This window comes from Peromyscus californicus, unplaced genomic scaffold (assembly GCF_007827085.1).
Source record: "Peromyscus californicus insignis strain IS unplaced genomic scaffold, ASM782708v3 Scaffold_15__1_contigs__length_86483966, whole genome shotgun sequence".
Classification (NCBI taxonomy): domain Eukaryota; kingdom Metazoa; phylum Chordata; class Mammalia; order Rodentia; family Cricetidae; genus Peromyscus; species Peromyscus californicus.
In genome coordinates this window covers 49,726,542-49,749,078 of record NW_026294447.1, presented here as the reverse complement: position 1 = coordinate 49,749,078, position 22,537 = coordinate 49,726,542, and the positions used below count along the sequence as shown (strand labels likewise).

The following is a 22,537-nucleotide window of genomic DNA, read 5'->3' as shown; positions in this document are numbered from 1 at the left end:
ATGTGGTAGAATCTCCAGCCGAGGTTGGGCAGATGCTAACGAAACAGCGTAGAAGCCTGGTCCTCGGGAGGTGATTGGTGATATCTTTTGCATTAGAGAGTGTCTGTGTCAGGCCAGCGGCTTGGCACACCTCTCAGCTTGTTCCAAGCAGCGTACACCCCATTGGTGCCTTTTCCCAGAGTGCAGCCTTCCCAGTGGGCTCTCGGGAAAGTTTTCAGCATGGACAGGATCTTCTCTGCTTCAACAGTGAAGTAACCTGAACAAGTCACTGCCTAGGGCCCCACCTTCCCATGAGTTCAGCAAGCATGGCAGACACCCCAGGAAACAGGCCCTGGGGCTGCCCGTCGCTACTGTGATGTTGAAAGTGTGAGCTGGTTTCCACCATTTAGAAGCAGAGATTTGCTTCAGGGCCTGAGCGCTGGCTTTTCACACGGTCACCATACCCAGCTGCTTTCTTCCTGCCTGGCTGCTCTGCTCGGGCTGGCTGCCCAGGGCGTGCTCAGGCTTGCCACAGGTCCCACTCTGTGGCCTTCTAACTTCTCTGCTTGTCCTCTGAAAGCAGTTTACCTCACAAGCTGTTACCAGGCCCCAGGGTGCCTCTGCTGCCTCAGTGTTCAAGTGTTAGTGTGCCTGGTGGTCTGGCTGCATTAGAGAGTGTCTGCCTCAGGCCGGTGGTGCCCGGTGCCCTACACAGTTTGGCCAAGCGTGAGTTCTCAGGTGGTCAGAGGTTTGCTCTCGTAAGCCCGCTTAGCTGGGTCCCAGGGGTTCAAAAAGCACGAATAGCTGGGATTTTGCTTTGATTTGTTTGAGATGAGCTCTCACTTTGTAGCTTTGACTAGACTGGAACTCACTGTGTAGACCAGGCTGGCCTCGAACTCAGAGAGATCCACCTGCCTCTGTCTCCTGAGTGCTGGGATTAAAGGAGTGAGCCAACAAGGCCAGCTAGATTCATAACTGGTACTGCTGATCATAAATTCCCATTCAGTGACCAGTGTGGGGTTGAACACCTTCAGGTCTGAATCCAGACACTGATTTCTGATCTAGATTGGACTGCTAAGTACACTCACTTGTTTATTTAAACTGGATTCATCGATTTCCCTCTGTTCACAGAGACAAATTAAATGCTTTACGGAGACACAAGGAAAAACTGGAAGAAAAAATCATGGATCAGTACAAGTTCTATGACCCTGCTCCAAAGAAGTGAGTGGATCTAAGATTAGTGACACACAGTGATCATAGCCATCTTAGCTGAGAGACAAGGCAGCCTGGGAGCCATAGTACACGACCAGCCCTGCACCCCCACTTACAGGTGGCCCTAATGCAGTGGTTCTCAACCTTCCTAATGCTGCGACCCTTTAATACAGTTCCTCACGTTGTGATGACCCCCAACCATAAAATTATTTTGTTGCTACTTCATAACTATAATCTTGCTACTGTTATGAATTATAAGTATCCGATACGCAATCCAAAGGGGTCACAGCCCACAGGTTGAGAACCACTGCCCTATGGCAAAGCAGAGCTCTCAGCCCCACCCTTTATACCCCAGGTTGTCCTGTGAGGGTGGCAAATGCCAGCCAGCCCTGATGAGACACCAGGGTGACTCACCCATGAGCCCTGATAAGAGGCAGAAAGTTGTGAGTCGGAGTCATTAAAGCTAAATATGGGCATGGTTGGCTTGTCAGAGTTTTAACATGATGTGGACAGCACAGCCATGGTCCTCTGAGGGAAAGGGAGCCTGAGCAGAATGCCTGCTGGGCTCCACAGTTATCAAATGCTGTACACATTGGCCTTGTATTTCTAACGACTGTTTAACCCAGACACCCGTACCCCTGGTGCGCTGGCTGAATGTCAGTCAGTGACCATGTCAGTGGTTACCTTTAGCAGGTAATATGCCTGAAAATGACTTTCACGGGGGAAATAAAAACCAGCTAGTTCGCACAGCCCCATTCTTGCACAAACAGCACATTTTAAGTGTTTTTCTTCTAAGAGACTGGCATGGGTTTCTGATCTCACATACCCTTCTGCTCCGGCATAGCCTGTACCCAACAGTTAGGCTTCTCAGTTCCAAGACTCAGGGGTGTAAATAAGATCATGACGATGTTCATAAACACCAGCCTCTTTTCTTGAGGTTACTAGGATCGAGCTCAGGTCCTTGCGAATGCTAGGCTAGAGCCCTGCCACAGAGCCACACCTCTAGCCCAGTGCCATTGTTTGGCTCTGTGAGCATGGGTTGTGACTTCTAAACATCTTCTAACTAGGAAGAACCACTGGATCGGAGCCAAAGCCCTAGTCAAACTTATCAAGCCAAAGAAAGAAGGCTCCAGAGAACGGTTGAAATCCACCACCGATAGCCCCCCCTGGCAGCTGGAGCCCTCAGACCCCGCCTCACCATCTGCCTCCCAGAATCTCAGATCACAGACGGAGAACTCCGACAACCCCACATCTGGTTTGAACTGTGCAGAAGAACGGGACACCCACAACGGGCCTGTGGGGAAAGGTAGGTGCAGTTGCCAGATGTGGCAAAGTAAGGATAGAGGCTCCGAAAGATCCATTCACTGATGGGGTGTGCCATGCCTCCATGGGAACGTGGCGGTATATGTGTCCCCTACCTGGGCACGGCACCACGCCAGTTTCTGCTATGGCTGTGTTGTTATTTTAGAATAGGAAGCACCGTTTATTACATGGGCTGCGTGGTTATTTGAACATCCGAAGTTGATGCTTGGGCAGGCACCCTAGGGAGGCACAGCAGTGGATGTGTTTGGGGTTCCCTCCAGTGTGTCAAAGGTTGTGGTTAGCTCTTTTCTGTACACGTGTATTTACCACACCTTCCATGTGCCCAGGTTCAGAAAGTCCCGAGTGGCTGTTTGTTGTCTTTCATCGTTTGAAAAGCACCTTGGTTTATTCCCCACACAGATCTAACCTTGGGTCCTGTAGTCTTGGGACACTGGGTTGGCGTTTGGAATTGGCCAGGGGCTCTGAAGGACGACAGGAGCTGGTCATCCGTGTTGTAGTTCGTTGGCATCTCAGGCCAGATGAACTGCACATGACTGTGTCGTGGGCGGGAAGTGACCGGCAGCCTTTGGTCTTCATAGCGCTTCAGCACTGAGCCATTTTACCAGACTCCCATGCAGTCAGAATCTCATCTAGAAGATGGAGTGTTGGGGCTGGAGGGACCCCCAGCAGTGAAGAGCACTGGCTGCTCTTGCAGAGGACGTGGGTGTGATTCCCAGTACCCGCATGGCGGCTTACAACTGTCTAACTCCAGCTCCAGAAATCAGTTTCTCCATGTAGCCCTGCCTGTCCTGAGACTCACTCTGTAGACCAGGCTGCCTTTGAACTCAGAGATCCACCTGCCTCTGCCTCCCAAGCGGGATTAAAGGTGTGCGCCACCGCATCCAGCTCTTTTCCTTTTTATTTTATTTATTTTTTTTATTTTTTTGGTTTTTCGAGACAGGGTTTCTCTGTGTAGCTTTGCGCCTCTCTTGGAACTCACTTGGTAGCCCAGGCTGGCCTCGAACTCACAGAGATCCGCCTGGCTCTGCCTCCCGAGTGCTGGGATTAACCTTTTTATTTTTTTTAAACAAGATAGATTGTTGTGCACACATACAAAAGGAAGAGGTTGGCAAGGCAGGTTGGCATGATACAGACATTATCACAGTCACTGCCAGATCTGTAGTGACTGAACACTTTCAGAGCTCGGTCCAAATTTCAGATGTTATGGTATCCAAAATGACCACCATAGAGTCTGAAATACTAGTTACCTTAAATATTTCAAGACGGTCAAGTTTACTTTTCACTATCTTTTTTTTTGGGGGGGGGGGTGGGGGGAAGCGTGTATTTATACCAGACCTTCACTCTGAGTAACTTAAATTTTATCAAAGACACTGGAACTTTCTGAACTCATGTCAGGGAACCCAGGGCTCTCAGGGGCTAACGGAACACCGAGAAGGAGGAACAGGTGCCCTCTGTGGGTTGCGTCACATTCGCCACTCCAAGTACCCAGGTCGTCTTCAGCTGTGAGGAGTATACATGCTCCTGTCAGCTGCATCTCCGTTCTCTATGAGGATGGGAGTAGGTAAAGGTGAGCCAGTGCCGAGGCAACAGTGAACAGGGCTCATGATGCAGCTCAGTCTTGTCTAAACTCATTCTATAACCCAAACAGGCCGTGAACTCATGGCAGTCCTCCTGCCTCAGCCTCCTGAGGCCTGGGACTACAGGGGAGAGCCACCACACCCCAGCTCTTAACTAGCTCTAAACATTAGCTTAACATTTCTTATAGCCAGAGAGGGTCTTGTGGCTCCCAGTTTCCATACTGGCAATTTTTGAATATTTCCCATTTCAGCCTATATTGCTGTTCAAGTTGAATGAATGAATTAGTTGTGCTGTTTAGTTGAGTTAAGACTTTCAGAAGCCCTGGCATGGTGGCACACTCCTTGAGTCCTAACACTTGAGGGGCAAAGGCAAGTGGTCTCGGAGTTTGAGGCCAGCCTAGTCTAGAAATCGAGTTCCAGGACAGCCAGGACTACACAGAGAGACCCTGTCTCAGAAAGGCAAACAAGGAAGAAAACTTGCAGAGAAAGAGCGTCTACCTGGTCCACACTGCCGCTGGGAGCTGAGTACCCTTTGAACCGCTTTGGGTGTTCTCTGTCTCATCCAGTCCCTAACAACCCGTGAGGTGGACGTCATTCCTGTCCACGTTTATGTTATTTGCTAGAAGATGGTCTCATGAAGGTAACACTGAGGAGTAAAACCGATATAGTAATAGAGATCCAAGCCTGGTGTCTCAGCCTCTGGCTCCTGAGCTGGCGCTGCGCGCAGTAGCTGTGGAGTTCTGTTCGGTGCCTCCCTCCCTCCGCTGTGGTCACCAACCTAGGACCCTTACACCATGGTGTGGGATTTGGCCACTAGGTGGTGCTGTGGCAAAGGAAATAGTAGAGATTCGAGTCTGGGCTTTAATCCTAAAGCCGAAGTCTGTCGGGTCAGTTAATACCCCTGAAAGGTATGTTCAGGAGCTTAGACTAGTTGTCTGCTTTGTGGTGCCTCCACTTTAAAGGCCAAGGAGTGGAGGACGTGGGGGGAGGGGTGGTCTGAAAGGAAATAATCTCCCCAGGTCTTGGGGGGTTGGGGTAATGAGAAAGACATTTGCGTGTTTCTAAACTCATGTTGCCAAGGGAGGTGATTCTAGAATTACAGCCTACGGTGAGTGCTTCAGGTAGACTGTGCTCTGACAGTGGGCCAGCATGTCATTAGGTGTGTCCAATGAGTTGTCAGGGAGCCTGTCATTAAAAGGAATGAGTAAGAGAAGCTGGCTTCCATGTTAATAAGCATTCTTATTTAATAATTTAACACACTGAAACTGAAAAATCATCTAAACTGGCGGGCGGGCGGCTCCTGGGGCAGCGTATAGTTCTCCTGATGCGCTTCATGAGTAATGGTTGGCACCGGGGTGCCACTAAATTAAATTGAATCAGAGCGTGAATGGTTCTGGCCTGGGTATTGGGTATTGATTGGTTGGACAGGACTCTGCTTTCCTCAGTACCTTTTGCTAGCCTGGACTCATTTGTGATTATTGTTCATTTCACTTGTTTTTTTGTTTTTCTTCTGGGTTATCACAATGATAACCATGTAGCATCCCAGCGCAAAAAGAGTCCCTTTTTGAGAAGCAAAAGCAAGGATAAAGACAAGTCTCCGTCGGCCCACCCAGCTCTCTCTAAACGCCTGCGATTCTGGTCTTCTTCTGACATCCCATCCTCTCCCAGCGAGTCTGTCTGTCTCTCAGACATTGGGGATTTCTGACCCCCTCCTTTACCATTGTCTGCATCATGTGTCCCTCCTTCATTTCTAAAATTCAAACTACCAACCAAAGGAAGTCAGTCCCTAAAGGCCACGCAGCCCCTAGTGGACCCCAGTTCCTCACCCCAGTCACAAAGTAGCCATCATGGATCCTGATCGCAAAATAGAAGATGAGTTGCCATGCTCCCTGGACCATTCTTCAGCACAGCACAGCACAGTGTAGGGGACCCTCGGGATGTACGTGCGCTTACTTACCCCTGGGCCAGGAGACCCGTGCTAAGTAAGTGAAGAGGCCTCGTGTTCCTCCCCCTCCCTGCATCTGCAAGCTTCTGTCGTGCCCGCCTGCAAAGCGGGAGTGGCCAGTTGTCCTTACGCTTCCTAAAATACCCACCGGCGAACGGGCAGCCTTCCTAAAGATTTATTTCTAAGCAGCTCAACTTTGTCCCCCGCTCTTTGTCAGAACACAGAGCTACTGGCTTCTGCTCCTGAGCCCCTAGTCTGTGTTTTGAAGGATTACCTGCTCTGTTTGAGCATTTTGAATAATTGAACTGATTCTGCCCAGCCAGAGGCGAGTTTTATGACTGTGTTGTGGTTCTTTGACATCGTGGATGGTGAAATCAAAACCATAGTGGACAGAACATATATCAGGACATAAGTCACACCCAGAGCAGGGGGAGATGCTGACCAGAGAGGTCACCACTACTGTCATGGTTCCATCTCACATCACAGCTCTGTGATTTGGGCCATGGCCCCTGTCTCCTATATGGTTATTACATAGTCTCCCTTAAAATGACTCACTGTTTGCAGTTCATTTTATCTTAAAAAGGAAAGGTTACTGTCAGGACATAGAAATCAGGTGACCAGCCGGGCAGTGGTGGCGCACGCCTTTAATCCCAGCACTTGGGAGGCAGAGGCAGGCGGATCTTTGTGAGTTCGAGGCCAGCCTGGTCTACAGAGCAAGATCCAGGAAAGGCACAAAGCTACACAGAGAAACCCTGTCTCAAAAAACCAAAAAAAAAAAAAAAAAAAAAAGAAATTAGGTGCCAATACAAACCTGTAACTATGACAACGTTAAGGTTGGTTATCATTGCCACTGACTTCAGTTGTGACCCTGTCTTTAAGAACACCAAGCCATCATGGTGCCTGGTCCCAGAGTCTGTCTTCCTCGCATGCTATTGGAATTGTGCTAGTCTCTGTCTGGTGTTCATGCTAACTGCTTGCCCATCTCCACCTCCCTTCTGGACCTCCATTTCCACCTAACCCACAGGAAAGGCCCCATCACTGTTCATTCTACCAGACTTGACTCTTGCTTCTCATCAGGGTTATCATCCAAAATCCAGTCTGCCCCTCAGTTCAGATCCTAGGATCTGGGCCTGGAAACCACACAGAGAAGAGCCCTGAAGTTGAAGGACTGAAGAGTCCAGTTTGTATAAGAGCGACCTCCAGCTGCAGCCTGGCACCTGGGCATATGGCATAGGTGTTACACAGAAGGCCTGGCCAGCTGTCAGGCATGCTCCTGTCTCTTTCTTTTGTTTCTTGGGGTTGTTTTGAGGTGCTGGCGTTCGAACCCTGGGTCTTACCCATGTGATGCAGGCACAGTACCATGTCACTGTCCTCAGCCCTCCCTGCTCATTTCTGTCTTGTGTCTGGAGGTCCCACACTCACTCCTATTTGGTTTTCTGTTTATTTAGGTGAGTTTTGTTGTTGTTTTTATTTTTGGAGGGGGTGATTTTCAAACATATTACTTAATTTCAACAGGTATATATGTTTATAGCAGAAAATTAACTCTGCTTAAAAGCCTAAGCTACAAGGGGAAAACCACCTTGCAGAGATTAAAGTTTTGGGTGTTTTTGTTTTGTTTCTAAGAATAAACTCTTGTCAGCTTGTCAGTGAACTTCCTTTTGACACCCCAAGGAACCCAGTTGGCAAGACATCTGCAGATACTTATTTGGGCTGTTGAGACAGGACTTGGGGTTCTGTACAGGAGCTCAGGAAGTGTACCCTGAGGCTGACTTCTGGGTCATCACCAATGTTTTATTTCTGCTCTTGAGTTCTGTTTCTTCCCTGCCAGTCCCCCAATGCTAACCATGTGACCCACACTGGACCCTGAGCTAGCCTCGTGGTAGCCGCCTCGTCTCAGCCGCAGCTGGGGGGCCACCTCGCTTGTGTCTCTGTGGTCTGTGTGCCCCGCTGTACCTGCTTTGGGCCTCCATGTGCTTGCCCAGCCTTGGCATGGGCTTACAACCTCATTTCTCAATGTCTTCTGCCCCAGGCCCCGGGGATCAGAAACCAAAGCGAGGGTCCCCTCGAGCAGGCAGTGTTGACCGCACAGATGCCTCCACCGACCCAGCTGTGAAGTCCTGGCCCTCAGAGCCTGGCTCCCGGACTTTTTCAACCTCAGCCATCATGGCAGCCCCTTCCAGCTCCACCCCAGTCCCCAAGCACCCAGGCCGCACCAAAGGTGAGTAAGACCTCTAGATGAGGCCTGCAGCCCTTCTAAAAACAAGGTACTCGCAGAGGGGAAACACTGATGAAGATTTTTGAGTCACAAAGTTGGTGCAAGCCTTGCCTCTACTTATCAGCCAAGTGACTTTGGATAAATAATTCAACCATCAGTAGGCCTAAGTACCATGAGAAAAACCTCAGGACCCACCAGCAGCAGCATTCAGGCTTTGGTGGCACCAAGGCTGGGCTGATACCAGGCAACTCCCTGGAGTCAGGAGATACATTCTGTAGAAAAGATGAATGAGGGGGTCTCTAACCCAGAAGTCTGTTGACAGAACCGAGGACAGATGTCCCATGCTGCAAACAACGGCATCAGTGAAGGGTGTGCAGATATGCGATATACTAGAACTCCAGTGGCCATGTGTGTTCACACCTCAGGTGCAAAACCAATAGTCCTTGGGTCTCGTTAGCTGAAGAGATTCCCAGCTAAATGGCTTGGTCAGATGTCAAATAAAGCCCTTAGAGTTTCAAGGATTCTGTGGACACCCGGGGAGAGCCTACAGCCCCAAACAGAGGAAAAGCCAATGCAGAAGTCACTGGCATAAACGGGGGTGTTTGGAAGCATTGAGATGAAAGTGTTAAAATGCCTAACGGTGATAAGAAAAGTTACTGTGCTCATGAAACAAGAGCAGGATGCTATGAAAGAAGTGATGGCAAGAGAGAAGCATTTGAAAATCTCAAATAGACAAACAGAAGGGAAGGAATGCCTAAAACTGCTATCCATATAGTTGAAGAGAGATGAAAATACAAAAAAAAAAAAAAGAAAGAAAGAAAGAAAAGAAAAGAAAAAACAAAAACAGCTGAATATGATTGCTTCTTCGGGGCTGGACCTACACAGTCAGCCTTGGAAGGCTTAGGCGTTGCACAGCCTTGATGCTGTAAGTAAAACACAAGCATCACTCATGGGGCCCCTGCGCTCACGGTCTGGACACTTGTTGCCGGTGGGTAGGTAACTGATTTCAACATGGAGATCTTATCCTTTCAGAGGCGACCCCACATTTAGTGCTTAGATAGAGACACTGGCAAGCTTGGAGAGGCCTCTTGATGGCTGACTGGAGGGTTCCCCAACTAATGGGGCTGAGGGTGCTAGGCCTGCTCACCCTCTCCTCTTGGGTGCTGGGTCCCGTCTGTCTCCTTTTCCTTTCCTTCCCTCCTGCTACCTGATGGCATTGTGACCCCTGAAGATGAGTTGTTGCCACACCCTCTGCCTTTGGTGCTGCTGGCTTTCAGGGTTGGAAGGGTTCCCGGGGCAGTAGACTCTGCTCCTTTACCTGGCCCCCAGGCTAGAGCTCCCTTGCCCCTCATGCACGGGCACAAAGTGTGACCGAAAGTAGATGGAATCAGTCCAATGCATTAGCCTGTCTCCTCTTCCCAGGTAGACAGATAAGCAGAGGCACCATCCATACCCCCTCTCTTAACCAAGACTTGGACCTTACCTTGATTCTGGGGGCTGAACAAAGGGCCGAGATGGTCATGCAGCCAGGGATCCCAGGGTTGTCCTTGTGGGTTGTGGGTGTTCTAGAACCCCAACACATTAACTTTATTCTCACCTTAGGTAGTAATTCAGATGACAACCTCTGTGAGTCTTCCATGGAGCCTGAGGGCCCCTACCCCAGGCAGCCAGGTGAGTGGCTGGTGTGGTATCAGGTGGGTTTTTATCAGTAGCACTTTGAGTTCAAGCTCAGCAGCATGGATGTCCTGGAAACCTAACACGAAAGAGGTGAGGGTGGGATTGTTAGGATGGACGTGGAGATGCAGGGGCTGGAGCCTTTCTGAGCCTGCCTTCCCTGCCCTGCCCAGGAGCTGCTTCTCACAGTTCCTACTGGGCAGCCTCTACAGGTAAGGAATTCACTGTCCCCCTAGAAGCCTCCGGTTCAGAAAACTCTTGGCATGCCTTGCTGTACAGCAACCTTCAGGTGTGCCAGGGAGTCCTGGTGACCAGTGCAGGGACCAAGCTTTAGGAAGGCTTGCACTTTTCTCTTGCTTGCCTCTGGTAACACCGAGTTGTATGAAATTGCAGTGTTAGACATGCTGCTTCTCACCTGGCTGTGGATGTTGTAAGTTTCTGCAGACGAGAGAACAGGTAACAGCCTCCCAGGCTTCCCAGTACTACGAGTTGCTTTGGTTTCCTTTTTCATTCCTTCCTCCCTCCCATGCACCTTCCTTCCTTGAGCCCAGCCTTCACACAGGCAAGACAAGCACTGTACCAGTGAGCTGCCACCCCGAATCTCAGCCTTTAAGTTTATTTTAGGTGCGTGCATGTTCTCCCTGTGTATATACGTCTGTACCACTTGCATGCCTAGTGCCTCTGGAGGCTAGAAGACAGTGTCAGGTTTTCTGGAACTGGAGTCATAGATGGTTAGAAGCCCCCATGTGAATGCTGGAAATTGAACCTGGGTCCTCTGGAAGAGCCAGTGCTCTTAAATGCTCAGCCATCTCTCCAGCCCCCAGTTCTCGGTTTTTAAAAAGTGATTCTAGGGGGCTGACAGATTGGCTCAGTGTATAAGGGCACTTGCCAAGTGCAGGCCTGGAAACCTGAATTTGATCCCATAACCCATGCGGTGGAAAGAGAGAACCAACTCCTGCATTTGCCCCTTGACCTCCATACACACGTGTGTACACACACACACACACACACACACACACACACACACACACACACACACACAAAGTAAATAAATGTTCAACAAGAATGAATGTTTTAAAAAATAAAAAGCAGTGGACCAGCAGGATGGCTCAGTGGCTAACAACACTTGCCACCAAGCTGGATAGCCTGAATTCAGTTCCAGGGACCAACTCCTGAAAATTGTCCTCTGACCTCTGCACATGCCCTCTCATACATAACACACACTAAATCAACATTTTGTTGTTGTTGTTTGTTTTGTTTTTAAGTAAACCCCAGAAGGATAGAAAGAAATTCCTCAAAAGGGAAACTGGAGGTTTACATGGGTTCGGATTGTATCTGATGTGCTTGGAGTAGTCGAGGGATCCAGCATTGTAGATTCCTGCCCACTGTGTAGAAAGCCAGACAGTGGTGGCATTAGTTAGTTACGAGTCTGAGTGAAGGCAGACTCTTTAATGAGGCCTCCTGGCCCAGGAGCCCTTCTGTCTTTACCCAGAGTGGGGGGCCCTATAGTAGGAGGGGCCCTTCCAAGTACACCAGCTCACTGAGTGCCCTGTTTGGCGACCGGTTGCCTGGCCAGGGGGTTCTTCAAGCACCTCCGTTGCCTGGCCAGGGGGTTCTTCAAGCACCTCCCGACTCCTGCAGCTTCTCTGTTCAGCATATGGAACGAAAAGAATTGTTTAATGAACATGGGTGTGTGGACTTGGTGGTTCAGGCCTGTAATCCCAGCTCTCAGGAGGCTCAGACCAGAGGGTTATGAGTTCAAGGCTACTCTACCTAGTAAGGCACTAACTCAAAACAAAACCAAAATTAAACAGTAAACATGAATGTTTTCCCTTAGTGCCACCCAGTGCCTGTTACAGAACAGCCTGTGTTTCTAGCTGCCCCTCCACGGAGGGTCTTGGTCCAATATTGTTTCCCAAGCTCCAAGTCTTCTTTGGCTCATCCCTAAACACCTTGCCAACAAGTGTGTTCCGTGTACCTGCTCTGTGTAGAGCCTATCACACTTGGGACTTAGGCCTGTGTAGACACCTGAGCTCCTTGGGGACAGCAAGCCAAGGGCCTTCTAGTATTTCTGAAGGCTTGCCCAGTGCCACTCCACAGCCACACTTTGCCCCTGTCCCTCGGGGTTCGGAGCCCAGCAGCAGAGGTGTTTGCTCCCCTCACACTGGCATAGGCTGCTGCAGAGGGACCAGGAGAGGTCTGCAGACCCTAGAAGGGATGGTCCAGCCATGGCGACGAGTGATGTGCCATCCATCTGCATCTGAAGCAGGGTGATTATTGCAGACTGGCCCAGGCTGACACTCATAGTCCCAAGGACTGGGTCCTTCTACCTGTGTTAGGAGGAGCCTGGAGTTTCAGTTTAGAGCAGATGAATGTTTGAGGCAAGTGACTGTAAAGAGCCGAAGAAAAGCAGCCGCTTTGCTCCTGACATCCTGGCGTCCCCTCCTGTGATTACCTACAGGAGACGCTCAGACACACACTGCTGCATGCACATCCGTGTGTGCGCCTGCTGCCGTGGACAGTACCTCACTGATGTTTTGGAAAGGGCTGTTTGCATGTGTTCCGGAAAGTTCTGTGCAGTAAGAGATGTGGTCTCTGTGCTCCAACCCTGGGTTTGCCCAGAGGAGCCGTTTTGTACTGGAATTCTGTGATGTGGCCTGTTTTATTACTGTTTGAAACTAGATGCCTAGACCTGGGAACGAATGGAGACCCAGCTCTGTCAGCTACGGCTAGCCTGCTGAGTGCCGTGTCTAGCTCTCTGTTGCTGAAGCCAGTGGCCTCAGCAGAGTGTATGCCGCATCCTGCGGACCTTCCTGGCTGAAAACACTGGTCTGAACTGGTGTAGAATTGCTTTGATGATGTTTTCTTCCTCAAGTCAGGGTGTTAACCTGGGATCTACCTGGTCACTGGCCCTTTGTATTAAATACAGTCGTTCCTTCCCAGTGTCGAGGCCGAACAGCTTGGAGAGCAGCAGGAACACGTCCAGCAACAGCTCGCCGCTGAGCCTCAAGGGTAAGGTTCTTCCCATGGAGCACTTGCAAACATTTATTTGAACGTTCAGCTCTGGGCTCTTACCATTTTTACAGTTCAACTCTGCTTAGTGGGCCTTGAGACACATTCCGGTGCAGTCATGGGCCATACACCAAGGCTTCAAGCATAGGCTAGGGAGTTCTGAACAGATTAGAGACAGGTCCCTTCTTCCCCTGCCTACCCTGAGGACATGGGTAAGTCACAGGTCCTCTGGGTCCAAACTGGGTGGAAAAGGGATAGGGACCAATGTTCTTTTCCACTCAGAACTGAGAACAAGTGTGATTCCTTTTGAAAATGAGTTTTGTATCCCAAGCTGTTCTCCAGCTCACTCTAGAGCCAAGGCCAGAGTGTCACCATGCTAGCTTGTGTGGGGCTGGGACACTAATCCAGGATGTTAGCCAAGCACTCTGCCAACTGAGGTATGTCCCCAGGCTGAATTTGATTCTTTAACAGAAATTTTAAATTTTAAGGGTTTTGTTTCGTGGTCTGTTTTCATGTTTGGACCCCCTCCCTCCCATAACCCCTGCATTTGAAGAGGACATATGCGGTCACATGACCTTATTGCTTGAGACTAAGTTTATCAAGATTTTTCTTCTTAACCTTCTACATGATTGACCCCTGCGAGAGTGACCTCGCATCTAGTGGATGCGAAGTGAGCTTTTATTATGTGAGTGAATGGGAGCTAATGAGCATGTCAGGGTTAGTGATTTGAATGTTACCGCTGGCTTCAGCAGCACACGTCCTGACATTGGAACAGTGTCAACGGCGTGGTTCCTGAGCAAGGGTGATATGTAAGCTGATGGAGCCATGAGGCGCTCCGTCCTTCTGCACTGGGCTTATTATTCCAGTGCAAACCTTCTCCTCAGCACACACACTTCATCTGCAGTTTCTGTCTTTTGTGACACAAAGACAGTTGTTGTTATCCTGGGAGATGCACTTTTTTTTAAGAGGAGAGAAATAGGACTAGGGATAGAGCTCAACTTATAGAGTTGGCTTAGCGTGCACGAAGCCGAGTTCTGTCCCCAGTACTGCATCCACTAGGCACATGCCTCCAATCCTAGTACCTGGGAGGTAAAGGCAGGAGGATCAGAAGTTCAAGGTCGCCAGCAAGGGCAACATGAGACAGAGTTTTTGTTTTGTTTTGTTTTTAACTAACTAAATAAATAAAAAATAATATAACATGGAGGAATATTGTCTGCTGCCTAAGAGATGGGAAAAATTTTATATTCATTTTTAAATTTTAGTGAGAGTTTTCTACTTTTGCTTTTTACCAGTTTGTTAAGAGTCAAAGTATGGTGTTAATGGCTGCCTAAGCAATCGTGGCTGGGCAGCAGGAGTGCCCAGGGCTTGGGGACAGATTTTCTCAGTTGGGATGGTTTCAGGTGAGCTGCAGGGAGCAAGAGAGAGCTGTGACTGATGCGTGGCCCTCGGTTGCCCTCCCAGGTTCCTCTGACCGTCTGCACAGCCGGTGTGAGAGCTTCAGCAGCGCAGACCTGATCCCCAGCAGGGACCCCTCCACACTGTCTCGGGATGCCGGCACCCCAGGACGTGGTGTTCTCAGCCGCCATGAGTACCCTCCGCTCCGGAATGGGCCTGTCCCCCAGGACAGTGTCCAGAAGAGGGGTGCAGCTCCAGCCCACACTGGGGGGCGGTCCCGCTCGGCCTCACCCAGCAGTGAGATGGTCACCTTGGAGGAATTTCTGGAGGAGAGTAACCGCGGCTCTCCGACCCACGTGAGTTCTCCGGCCCAGCAGGAGCCAGTGTTGTCGGGAGGGACAGCAGGGCTGGCTGGACTGTGTCAGGATATTCAGTGCCACTAGCCAAAGGATTGCTGTGAGCTGGCCTCGGGGCCCTTAGAACCAAGCTGGCGTAGCCTGTGGCCAGCACCCACGTAGGGTTTGTGACTGAGCTCTGAGTGCTGCTTAGCCAGGGCCATCTCCAGCAGCCATGGGCAAGCGCGGAGGTGTAGCTAAAGTTTTCCTGCCTTGCCCACAGTCAGGACAAATCTCTGTCACCCGCCAGTCCCACAGCTGCTCAGACCCAACCAAGTAAACACAGAGACTTATATTGCTTACAAACTGTATGGCCGTGGCAGGCTTCTTGCTAACTGTTCTTATATCTTAAATTAATCCATTTCTATAAATCTATACCTTGCCACGTGGCTCGTGGCTTACCGGCATCTTCACATGCTCCTTGTCATGGCAGCGGCTGGCAGTGTCTCTCCTACTCAGCCTTCCACTTCCCAGAATTCTCCTCTCTCCTTGTCCTGCCTATACTTCCTGCCTGGCCACTGGCCAATCAGTGTTTTATTTATTAACATACTTGCCATACAGAACATCCCACAGCACGGAGGGGCTCTCAAAGGGCCGCAGAGTAAACATTTTAGACTCCTGGGCTGCAACACAAGTGGTAGTTGTGTTGCAGCCATCTTGCCCTGCTCCTGTAGAGAATGCAGACTTTGGCCAGGCCTGGCACAACTGCTTACACGCAGTGACGTTTGAATTCTGTGTGGTTTTCACATGCCGTGATGTAACTGAGAGAGGGTGCGTGTGCGTGCATGCATGCATGCATGCATGCGTGCATGCAGTGCTAGGGATTGAACCCAGGGCTTTGTGCCATTCCTAGTTCTGCTTGGGTTCTTGTTTGCTTGTTTTTGATATTTTTGTTCAGTTGTTTAGAAACATGAAAACTTACTTGGAGCTGGGCATGGTAGTCATCCCCTTAGAATCCTAGCACTGAAAAGGCAGAGACATGCAGGTCCCTGAGGCTCCTTGGCCAGCCTGCTATGCTAATTGGTGAGTTTCAGGCCAGAAAAAGACTGTTGTCTTTTAAAAAAAGACAAGGTGGACAACCTCAGAGGTTTTTCCTTTGGCCTCCACGTACATGTCTGCACATTGCAACATTGCATACAGGCACACACTCATACGTGCATTACCCACCCGTCAAAGACTTGTTTGCTCACACATTGTGAAAAGAGGCTGCAAGGGGCTGGAGGTGTAGTTACCAGGGCAGGACCCTGGGTTCGATCTCTAGCAATGCAAGCGTGTGCGTGCACACACACACACACACACATACACACACACACACACACTAGCTCAGTAGCGTCTCACCCCCATAACCACCTGTTGATAGAACCTCCTGTGCTCTTCAGGGCCTCAACACATCTTAGGGCCACCTATAGGCTATAGTGTGCTGTCTGAAATTTGTAATGTGATCTCTTGGGGTTTTTTTGACTGAAATATACCATCTTGGCCTTGAGGACTGTTGAGCTAATGCTTCGGTTTTTCCTCCTTACTCCCCTTAAATAAAACAGATCTCATTCATGTAGTAAAATCCACGGCTTGTACTGAGAGCACAGAGGCATGGGGTATAGTAAATACTTGCTCATGAGTGTTCATTGAGTACCTAGTGTCTATCGGGCAGTGGGCGTGGTGCCTGCTCTCCGCAAGTAAAGCCAACCAGCTCCTCCAGAAGTTTTCCCAGCGCCTGGCTTCATGGTCAGCACAGGAGGGAAACACGGAATGTGGTCCTGGTCTCCTTCCTGTGCTTGTGTTCTGTCTGTCTGTGCTGGCTTCATGGCAGCTGCTGGAGGTCCCCAGCTGAGAAGCACAGAGTACCCTGGGAAGCTGATGTCTCCTGTTAATGGTTTCTGGGCCCTACTGTAGGTCCAAATTGCCTGGTAGGCTTGCCAGAACACACGCCACACTGGGGCTTCTGGCTGGGTGGGTCGGAGGCAGTGCTCATGTCAGTGAGCATCATATGAATTGCTGACACAGTGGCATAGTCCAGGAGTCGGGGAGAGCCTGCAGCTGGAACCTGCCTTCCTTCTTGGTCCTGGAGTGGTGTCCACAACAGTGTGTCCTCTCCCCTTGCAGGTTCTGAGAAAGGATGAGCGCCTCTCCTCTGCTCAGACCTGTTGTCAGTGACAGAGCCTCAGACCTTACAGGCTCCCCCACCTCGTCTCAGCTGATAAGAGGCCTTTTGTAGCCATTTCTGTTGGAGTCTGATGTGGGCAGCCATATAGCCTCCCACACCCCCCCTTGAGTGCCTAGGACAGCTCAGTTGTTTGAACTCCAGTAGAACCCTCCCCAGTAGGGTCCCCACCTAAGCCTTTGATGCTGGGGTTGGCAGGGAGGGGCGTATGTTGGGTTCCTGGGGTAGCCAGGAAGGCTGATCTTCTGAACGTGGGTACTCAAGACTTAGAAATTCACTTACACAAAGACAGAGGCCACACATTTACTCATGCAGAAGCTAAAAGAAGCTGATAGAGAAGGAGTGAGTTCCAGTGGCCGGAGAGCAGGAAGAGAAGCATTTGGAGATTCCAAACACAGAATGTATGCATGCTTTAGGGTGTTTAGGCCTGTGTAGAAGGCCACGTACCCTGACTTGAATGGCAGTTACAAGTCAGTTCAACAGAAGACAAGAGGGGTCGGGGACAGAGGCTCAGCAGGTACAAAATGCTCGCTGTGTAACCCTGACAACCTGAGTTCGATTCCCGGAACCCGCACAAAAAGCTGGGTGTGTGGTGGCGTACATTGGTAATCCAGGGCTCCTCCAATGAGGTGGAAGGTAGCTAGAAGATGGGAGTTTCCACAGCTGCCTAAGGGCAGCTAGCCTCGGGCAAGCAGGGACACAGCAGGAGTGAGAGGCCCTGCCACAGCAGGTGGAAGGTGAGAGCCAGCTCCCTCACCTGCACACAGGCAGAAGTAAATGACTGAATGAAAACAGAAACCACACGCAGAGAGGAGGGGACTGGTGTGGAGATGGGCCCCGGAGTCAGCCCTGGCCTAACCTCAGACCTGCCCTGCCATCTCAGGTTCTATGGCCTGCTCGACCTCATTTCTTTATCTGTCATAAGTAGTTTTTCCACAGCTTGAACCAAACGCTGCCAAGCTGCTTTGGGAATTGGGTGAGTGTAGACGGAGTTTTCTTTGGGCTGCCAGCTCACAAAAAAATGACACGGAGACTTATTATCAGTTCTAAAAGCTTGGCCTTAGCTTAGGCTCGTTCCTAACTAGTTCTTATAACTTAAAGTAATCCATATTTTTTTTTAATCTACATTCTTTTATGTGGCTCTGTTACCTTTACTCTGTACTGCCCATCCTGTTTCCTCTCGGTCTGGCTGGCGACTCCACCCTTTCCTCTTCGCGGAGCTCTCTCTGTCCAGAAGTCCCTGCTACACTTCCTGCCTAGCTATTTATTGGCTGTTTAGTGTTTATTAAACCAGTCACAGTGACACATCTTCATACAGTTTAAAGGAATATTCTACAGCAGGTGAGGTGGGTTTTGGGGGGTTTTGTTTGTTTGTTTGTTTGTTTGTTTTTGGTAGATGAAGCCTAGAGCAGGGCCTGGTGGCCACAGGTGATAAATGACAAATGTGGGCGTTAACAGTCACAGCTCTTCCTGGGTGCCCACAGCAGATCACATCAGAAAGCACCGCCTTTCTGGGGTTGCTAAACAGGTCCCGATGGCTTCTGAGCCACCGGTCCGTCCTTCAATCTGGCACCACTGCAGGTCACAGCAGGCCACAGAAGGCCACAGCAGGCCAGGATCTACCTCCAGTAGGATCTGGTGGCTCCTGACCCTTACATCCTGTCTGAGCTCCCGTCTCTCCGCTTCCCATTGAATTTATCTGTCGTGTGTATGTTTGGACACGCGCACAGTGGCACACATGTCATCAGAGGATAGCTGTGTTTTCTGTTTCCATCAGTGGGTCCTGGGGATCCAACTCAGGCTGTCCGCCTTGGTGGCAAGCATTTTTACCCCCCTGAGTCATCTTAGCAGCCGCCCTCCTGTCCGCCTTGGGGGAAAAGCCCTCACCTTGACTGCTGCCTCTGCCAGCCCCTGGGATGCTAACTAATGGCTACCGACCCTGGGCAGCATCACAGACCTTTGCCTCCGACAGATCTGCTTGTTTCCAGGGTGGTGGCAGAGGATACCTTCTGGATAGGAAAAGCAGAGCCTTAGGGAAGCAGTTTTGTGGAGCCCTAGGATGAGCTCTCTCCACTTCTGGGCCCTCTACCTCTCTGGCTTCCACCTCCCATCCCACCTCGCTTCCCTTCTCGGGAGGAAGATGTGGGTGGTGGTGCCAGTTCTGGTTGTGTGTCGTGTTTCTTTCCTGTCCTCGTGAGTGCCCAAGCCTGTGGGATGGATAGAGAAAGAAGGGCTAATTCATTCCCAAAAGCTTTCTCACCCTGCTCTGTACTGTAGGGGAGGGAGATGGCTGAAAGGGCTGTGTCCAGGTCTCAGTACCAACATTAAAATTGGTGGCTTTGGGGGAAGTCACTTCCCTCCATGTCTGCTTGAGCTGTCTGGGTGGTATCTGGGGTTCTTCACCCAATGACCTCTGTACTCCTGGCCCTTCATTCCAGACTGCTTCCTGGGCATGCCCGAAAGAAGCCCATGAGAGACAGAAATGTCAGTCCGGACTCCCAGTTTCCCACCTCTGTTCTCTCCTCTCCCCAGGACACTCCCAGCTGCCGCGATGACCTCCTGAGTGATTACTTCCGAAAGGCCCATGATCCTCCCGCCACGGGAGGCCAGCCCAGACCACCAGCTAGGAAAGACGGAGCCAAGATGCCCACCAGCTTTGTGGCTCCCATCAAGATGTCAGTCAACACCTCTGAGGGGCAGCAGCTGAAGCCAGGGCATTATGTAAAGCCCAACTTGAGACCATCTGAGGCCGAGGTCCTAGCTGGGGTCCCTTCCAGACAGGTCCAGCCTCCCCAAAGCCTGTCTCTGGGTAGACCCAGGCAAGCCACCATGCCCTCAACTTGTCACATGCCTGCCAGCCGAAGTGCATCTCTGAGTAGAACCTTCAGCCTGGCTTCAGCTGACCTCCTCCGGGCCAGTGGGCCAGAAGCCTGCAGGCCAGAGTCTCCTCAGAAGTCAGGGTGTTGTCCTGAGGCTGCAGGAACCAGAGACACAGGCAGCCACAACCTGCAGGGCTCCCACAGTCTGGCCCGGGAGCGGACTCCACTGGTAGGAAAAGCTGACAGCTCCTCTCCAGGCCCAGGTACTCGTGGCCGGCCACTGGACACAAGGCGCTTCTCTCTGGCCCCCCCAAAGGAGGAGAGGCTGGCCCCCCTGCAACAGTCTGCCACAGCCCCAGCCCTTGCCACTGGATGTAGCAGTGGTAGCAACCCCCCGATCCAGCACTTTTCTCCCATTGTGGCTCCTGCTGTCAGGACAAAACCCAAAGTGCCACCACACTCAGGGGAGGTAGCCACCGTCGCTCCTGTGCGGTCGGGGGGGCTCAACACCTCGGAAGGAGACGGGGGCCCAGGGCATGGCTATAGCGAGGGGCTCCTGACCAAAAGCCCTGGTAGATCTCCTGACTTGGCTCCCCATGTCAGCCGGGGCCCTGATGACTTCAATCAAGGGAGCAGCTCAAAGAGCACACCAGCGTCCCCAGAGCCAGGTGGGGACCCGCAAACAGTATGGTATGAGTATGGTTGTGTGTGACTCTTATCACTGGATCTGCAGCTTGCAAACCCTGAACTACTTGTGCGCCTTCTGATTACACTAGCCTTTTCTCCTGTGTGCCCATGGTGCCAGGAAAGGGTATGGGATAGGGAAGGGGTTCCCACACAGTCATCCTATTGGTCGATGGAAACACTGTGCCAAGCCCTAAGAGGATTACTCTCCAGGGTCTGTAACTTATCTTCTACATCTACAGCTTCCAGCAGCTGCTGTCTTATGGACGAATCTATTTAGCATGGGGACTGCTTAGAATTCAGTGGCAAAACCTGTTTACGCATAAACAGACACTACTTGAGTAGGAATACTCCTTTGCAACCTGTCAACCTCCGTTAAAGAGTGTCCGCGCATGTGGATACATGCGTGTGTACCAGGCTCACAGAGCTAAGTCCCGACAATGGGTCGGTCTGGAAACTCCACTCCCACCTAAAAGCCATTGGTCTTGGGAAAAGCCCAGAGCAGGGCTGGCTGTTAAAACCAGGACCATCGCCATCCCGTTCCTGGGCTCTAAGCACTTCCCTTGATAGCAAGACCAAGCTTCAGGATCAGCCACAGGGTCTGGGCTCTGCTTAGTGGGTTTTGAAGCCACCCAGGGATGAGCCTTTTGGGACTTCCCAGGCTCACTTTCGTACAAACACTGGATCTGCTAGGCCTAGGGTGTGAAGCAAAAAGGTGTCCTATGTGTGTCCCAGAGAGGGACTGTCCGGCAGGCGTAATTAGTACACAGAAGGAAGACCAAAGCCACACTTGATATGTAATGTGGCCATTGCACCCAGCCTTCCTTAGTGCAGAAGGAATGTTACTATTTCTGAATAACTTTGGGGGTAGAAACCAAATTTCTTTAATATATATGGACACACATGAATATATATATATATATACTTTCGGGGGTCTATTTATGTTCCTGTTATGTTGGAATTCATTCTTCAGGGTCTGACCTGCTGTTCGTGTATTTGGTCCAATTCCTGACATGTTTCGTTTCCTATTGTAATGGTGCTTTTCCTGGGATGGACTAATTGATTGGTTTTCTGTTTTGATGTAATGTGCTGAGAAAGAAACTGGGGAGACCTCTGGATGTTAACAAGATCCGTGGGAAGGGTGTTTGGGGTTTTATGTGTTAAATGGCCATTAGTTTTGGAAGACGAGGGCTGGGCCATAATAAAATGGTTTGGAACCTGGGTGAGTCCTGATTTTCTTCAGTGAGCACCATGGCTGCATGCAGTGGGCTACCACAAACTAGGGCTCCCACCCCCAGGCTCCTCCTCAGCTGTGGGAGTCCATAGTTGGCTGAGTCATTGGGTATATGAAGCAGCACAGCCAGCAAGACGGATGTAAAGAGCAGAAGTGTCCTGTGCCAGCAGACGCCCCATGGTCTGTGATACATTTAGTCGCCGTCAGGTGAGTCCCAGTTGGGCTTGGGAGTGCAGTCAGCACAGGATCCCCTTTTGATTTTCCCAAAGCTGCACAGCTCCCAAGTGCAAGGTCTTGGATTTGGCTCTTAGGGCGTCATGTTTAAATCGGGTGGATGGATGGGATGAGAAAAAGTATAGAAATCTCCCCAGGTGACCGAACCTTGTCCTGTTTCCCAGTCCACCTGGTGTTTTCAGTTTCCTTCCTCCCTCCCCAGACTTGCCGTGTAAGCCACTCTTGCCTCCCTGCCCTTCCTTCCCGAGGATCTGCAGTCTGTTGGATCTGGCTGCTTGGTGGGTACTGCTGTCTGTGGAGCAGTCACTTGGCAGGCTTCACTCTGGGTGGCCTTTGTCGGATTTGACACCTGGCCAGTCATGCCGTGTTGTTGGCAGTCTTTATCTCACGACTGTGTCCCTTCTGGGGACAGACTTCCCACACGTACACATCCGCAGAGAGCCTGTGGGCTGCTCTGGGTTCCCTCAACCACTTCTCTTCGTTCCACACGCCTTCCCTGCGCTCATAAACATAGACCTTCTAGAAGCTTCAGGCATGAAACCCACCTTCCTGCTCTTAACCTCTCAGCTCATCTCCCCAAGCTCTTCAGCTGACCCCATCTGTTGTGCCATCACAGAAGCCCGAGTTTGTTCTGGGCCCTCCTATTGGAGGATTTAGTAAGGCAACTCCATGTAGCTA

General features: G+C 50.7%; 1 protein-coding gene across 2 annotated transcripts in view; it reads left to right on the top strand.

Moving 5' to 3' along the window:
• Window positions 1–21,612, top strand: part of Ccdc88c (coiled-coil domain containing 88C) — a 126,282-nt gene extending 104,670 nt beyond the window's left edge. The window contains exons 24-30 of one of the 2 annotated variants that reach the window (XR_008218356.1): window positions 1,111–1,200; window positions 2,259–2,497; window positions 8,066–8,254; window positions 9,854–9,922; window positions 12,869–12,937; window positions 14,399–18,229; window positions 19,421–19,532. Coding sequence is in view for 1 of the 2 variants with exons in the window: in XM_052738790.1 (XP_052594750.1) it covers window positions 1,111–1,200; window positions 2,259–2,497; window positions 8,066–8,254; window positions 9,854–9,922; window positions 12,869–12,937; window positions 14,399–14,688; window positions 19,421–20,419 (1,945 nt within the window). In the remaining variant the exon portion in view is untranslated. Of the gene's footprint in view, window positions 1–1,110; window positions 1,201–2,258; window positions 2,498–8,065; window positions 8,255–9,853; window positions 9,923–12,868; window positions 12,938–14,398; window positions 18,230–19,420 lie in introns of both variants that reach the window. The other variant, XM_052738790.1, reaches the window with a different exon arrangement.
• Window positions 21,613–22,537: the final 925 nt, after the last annotated feature.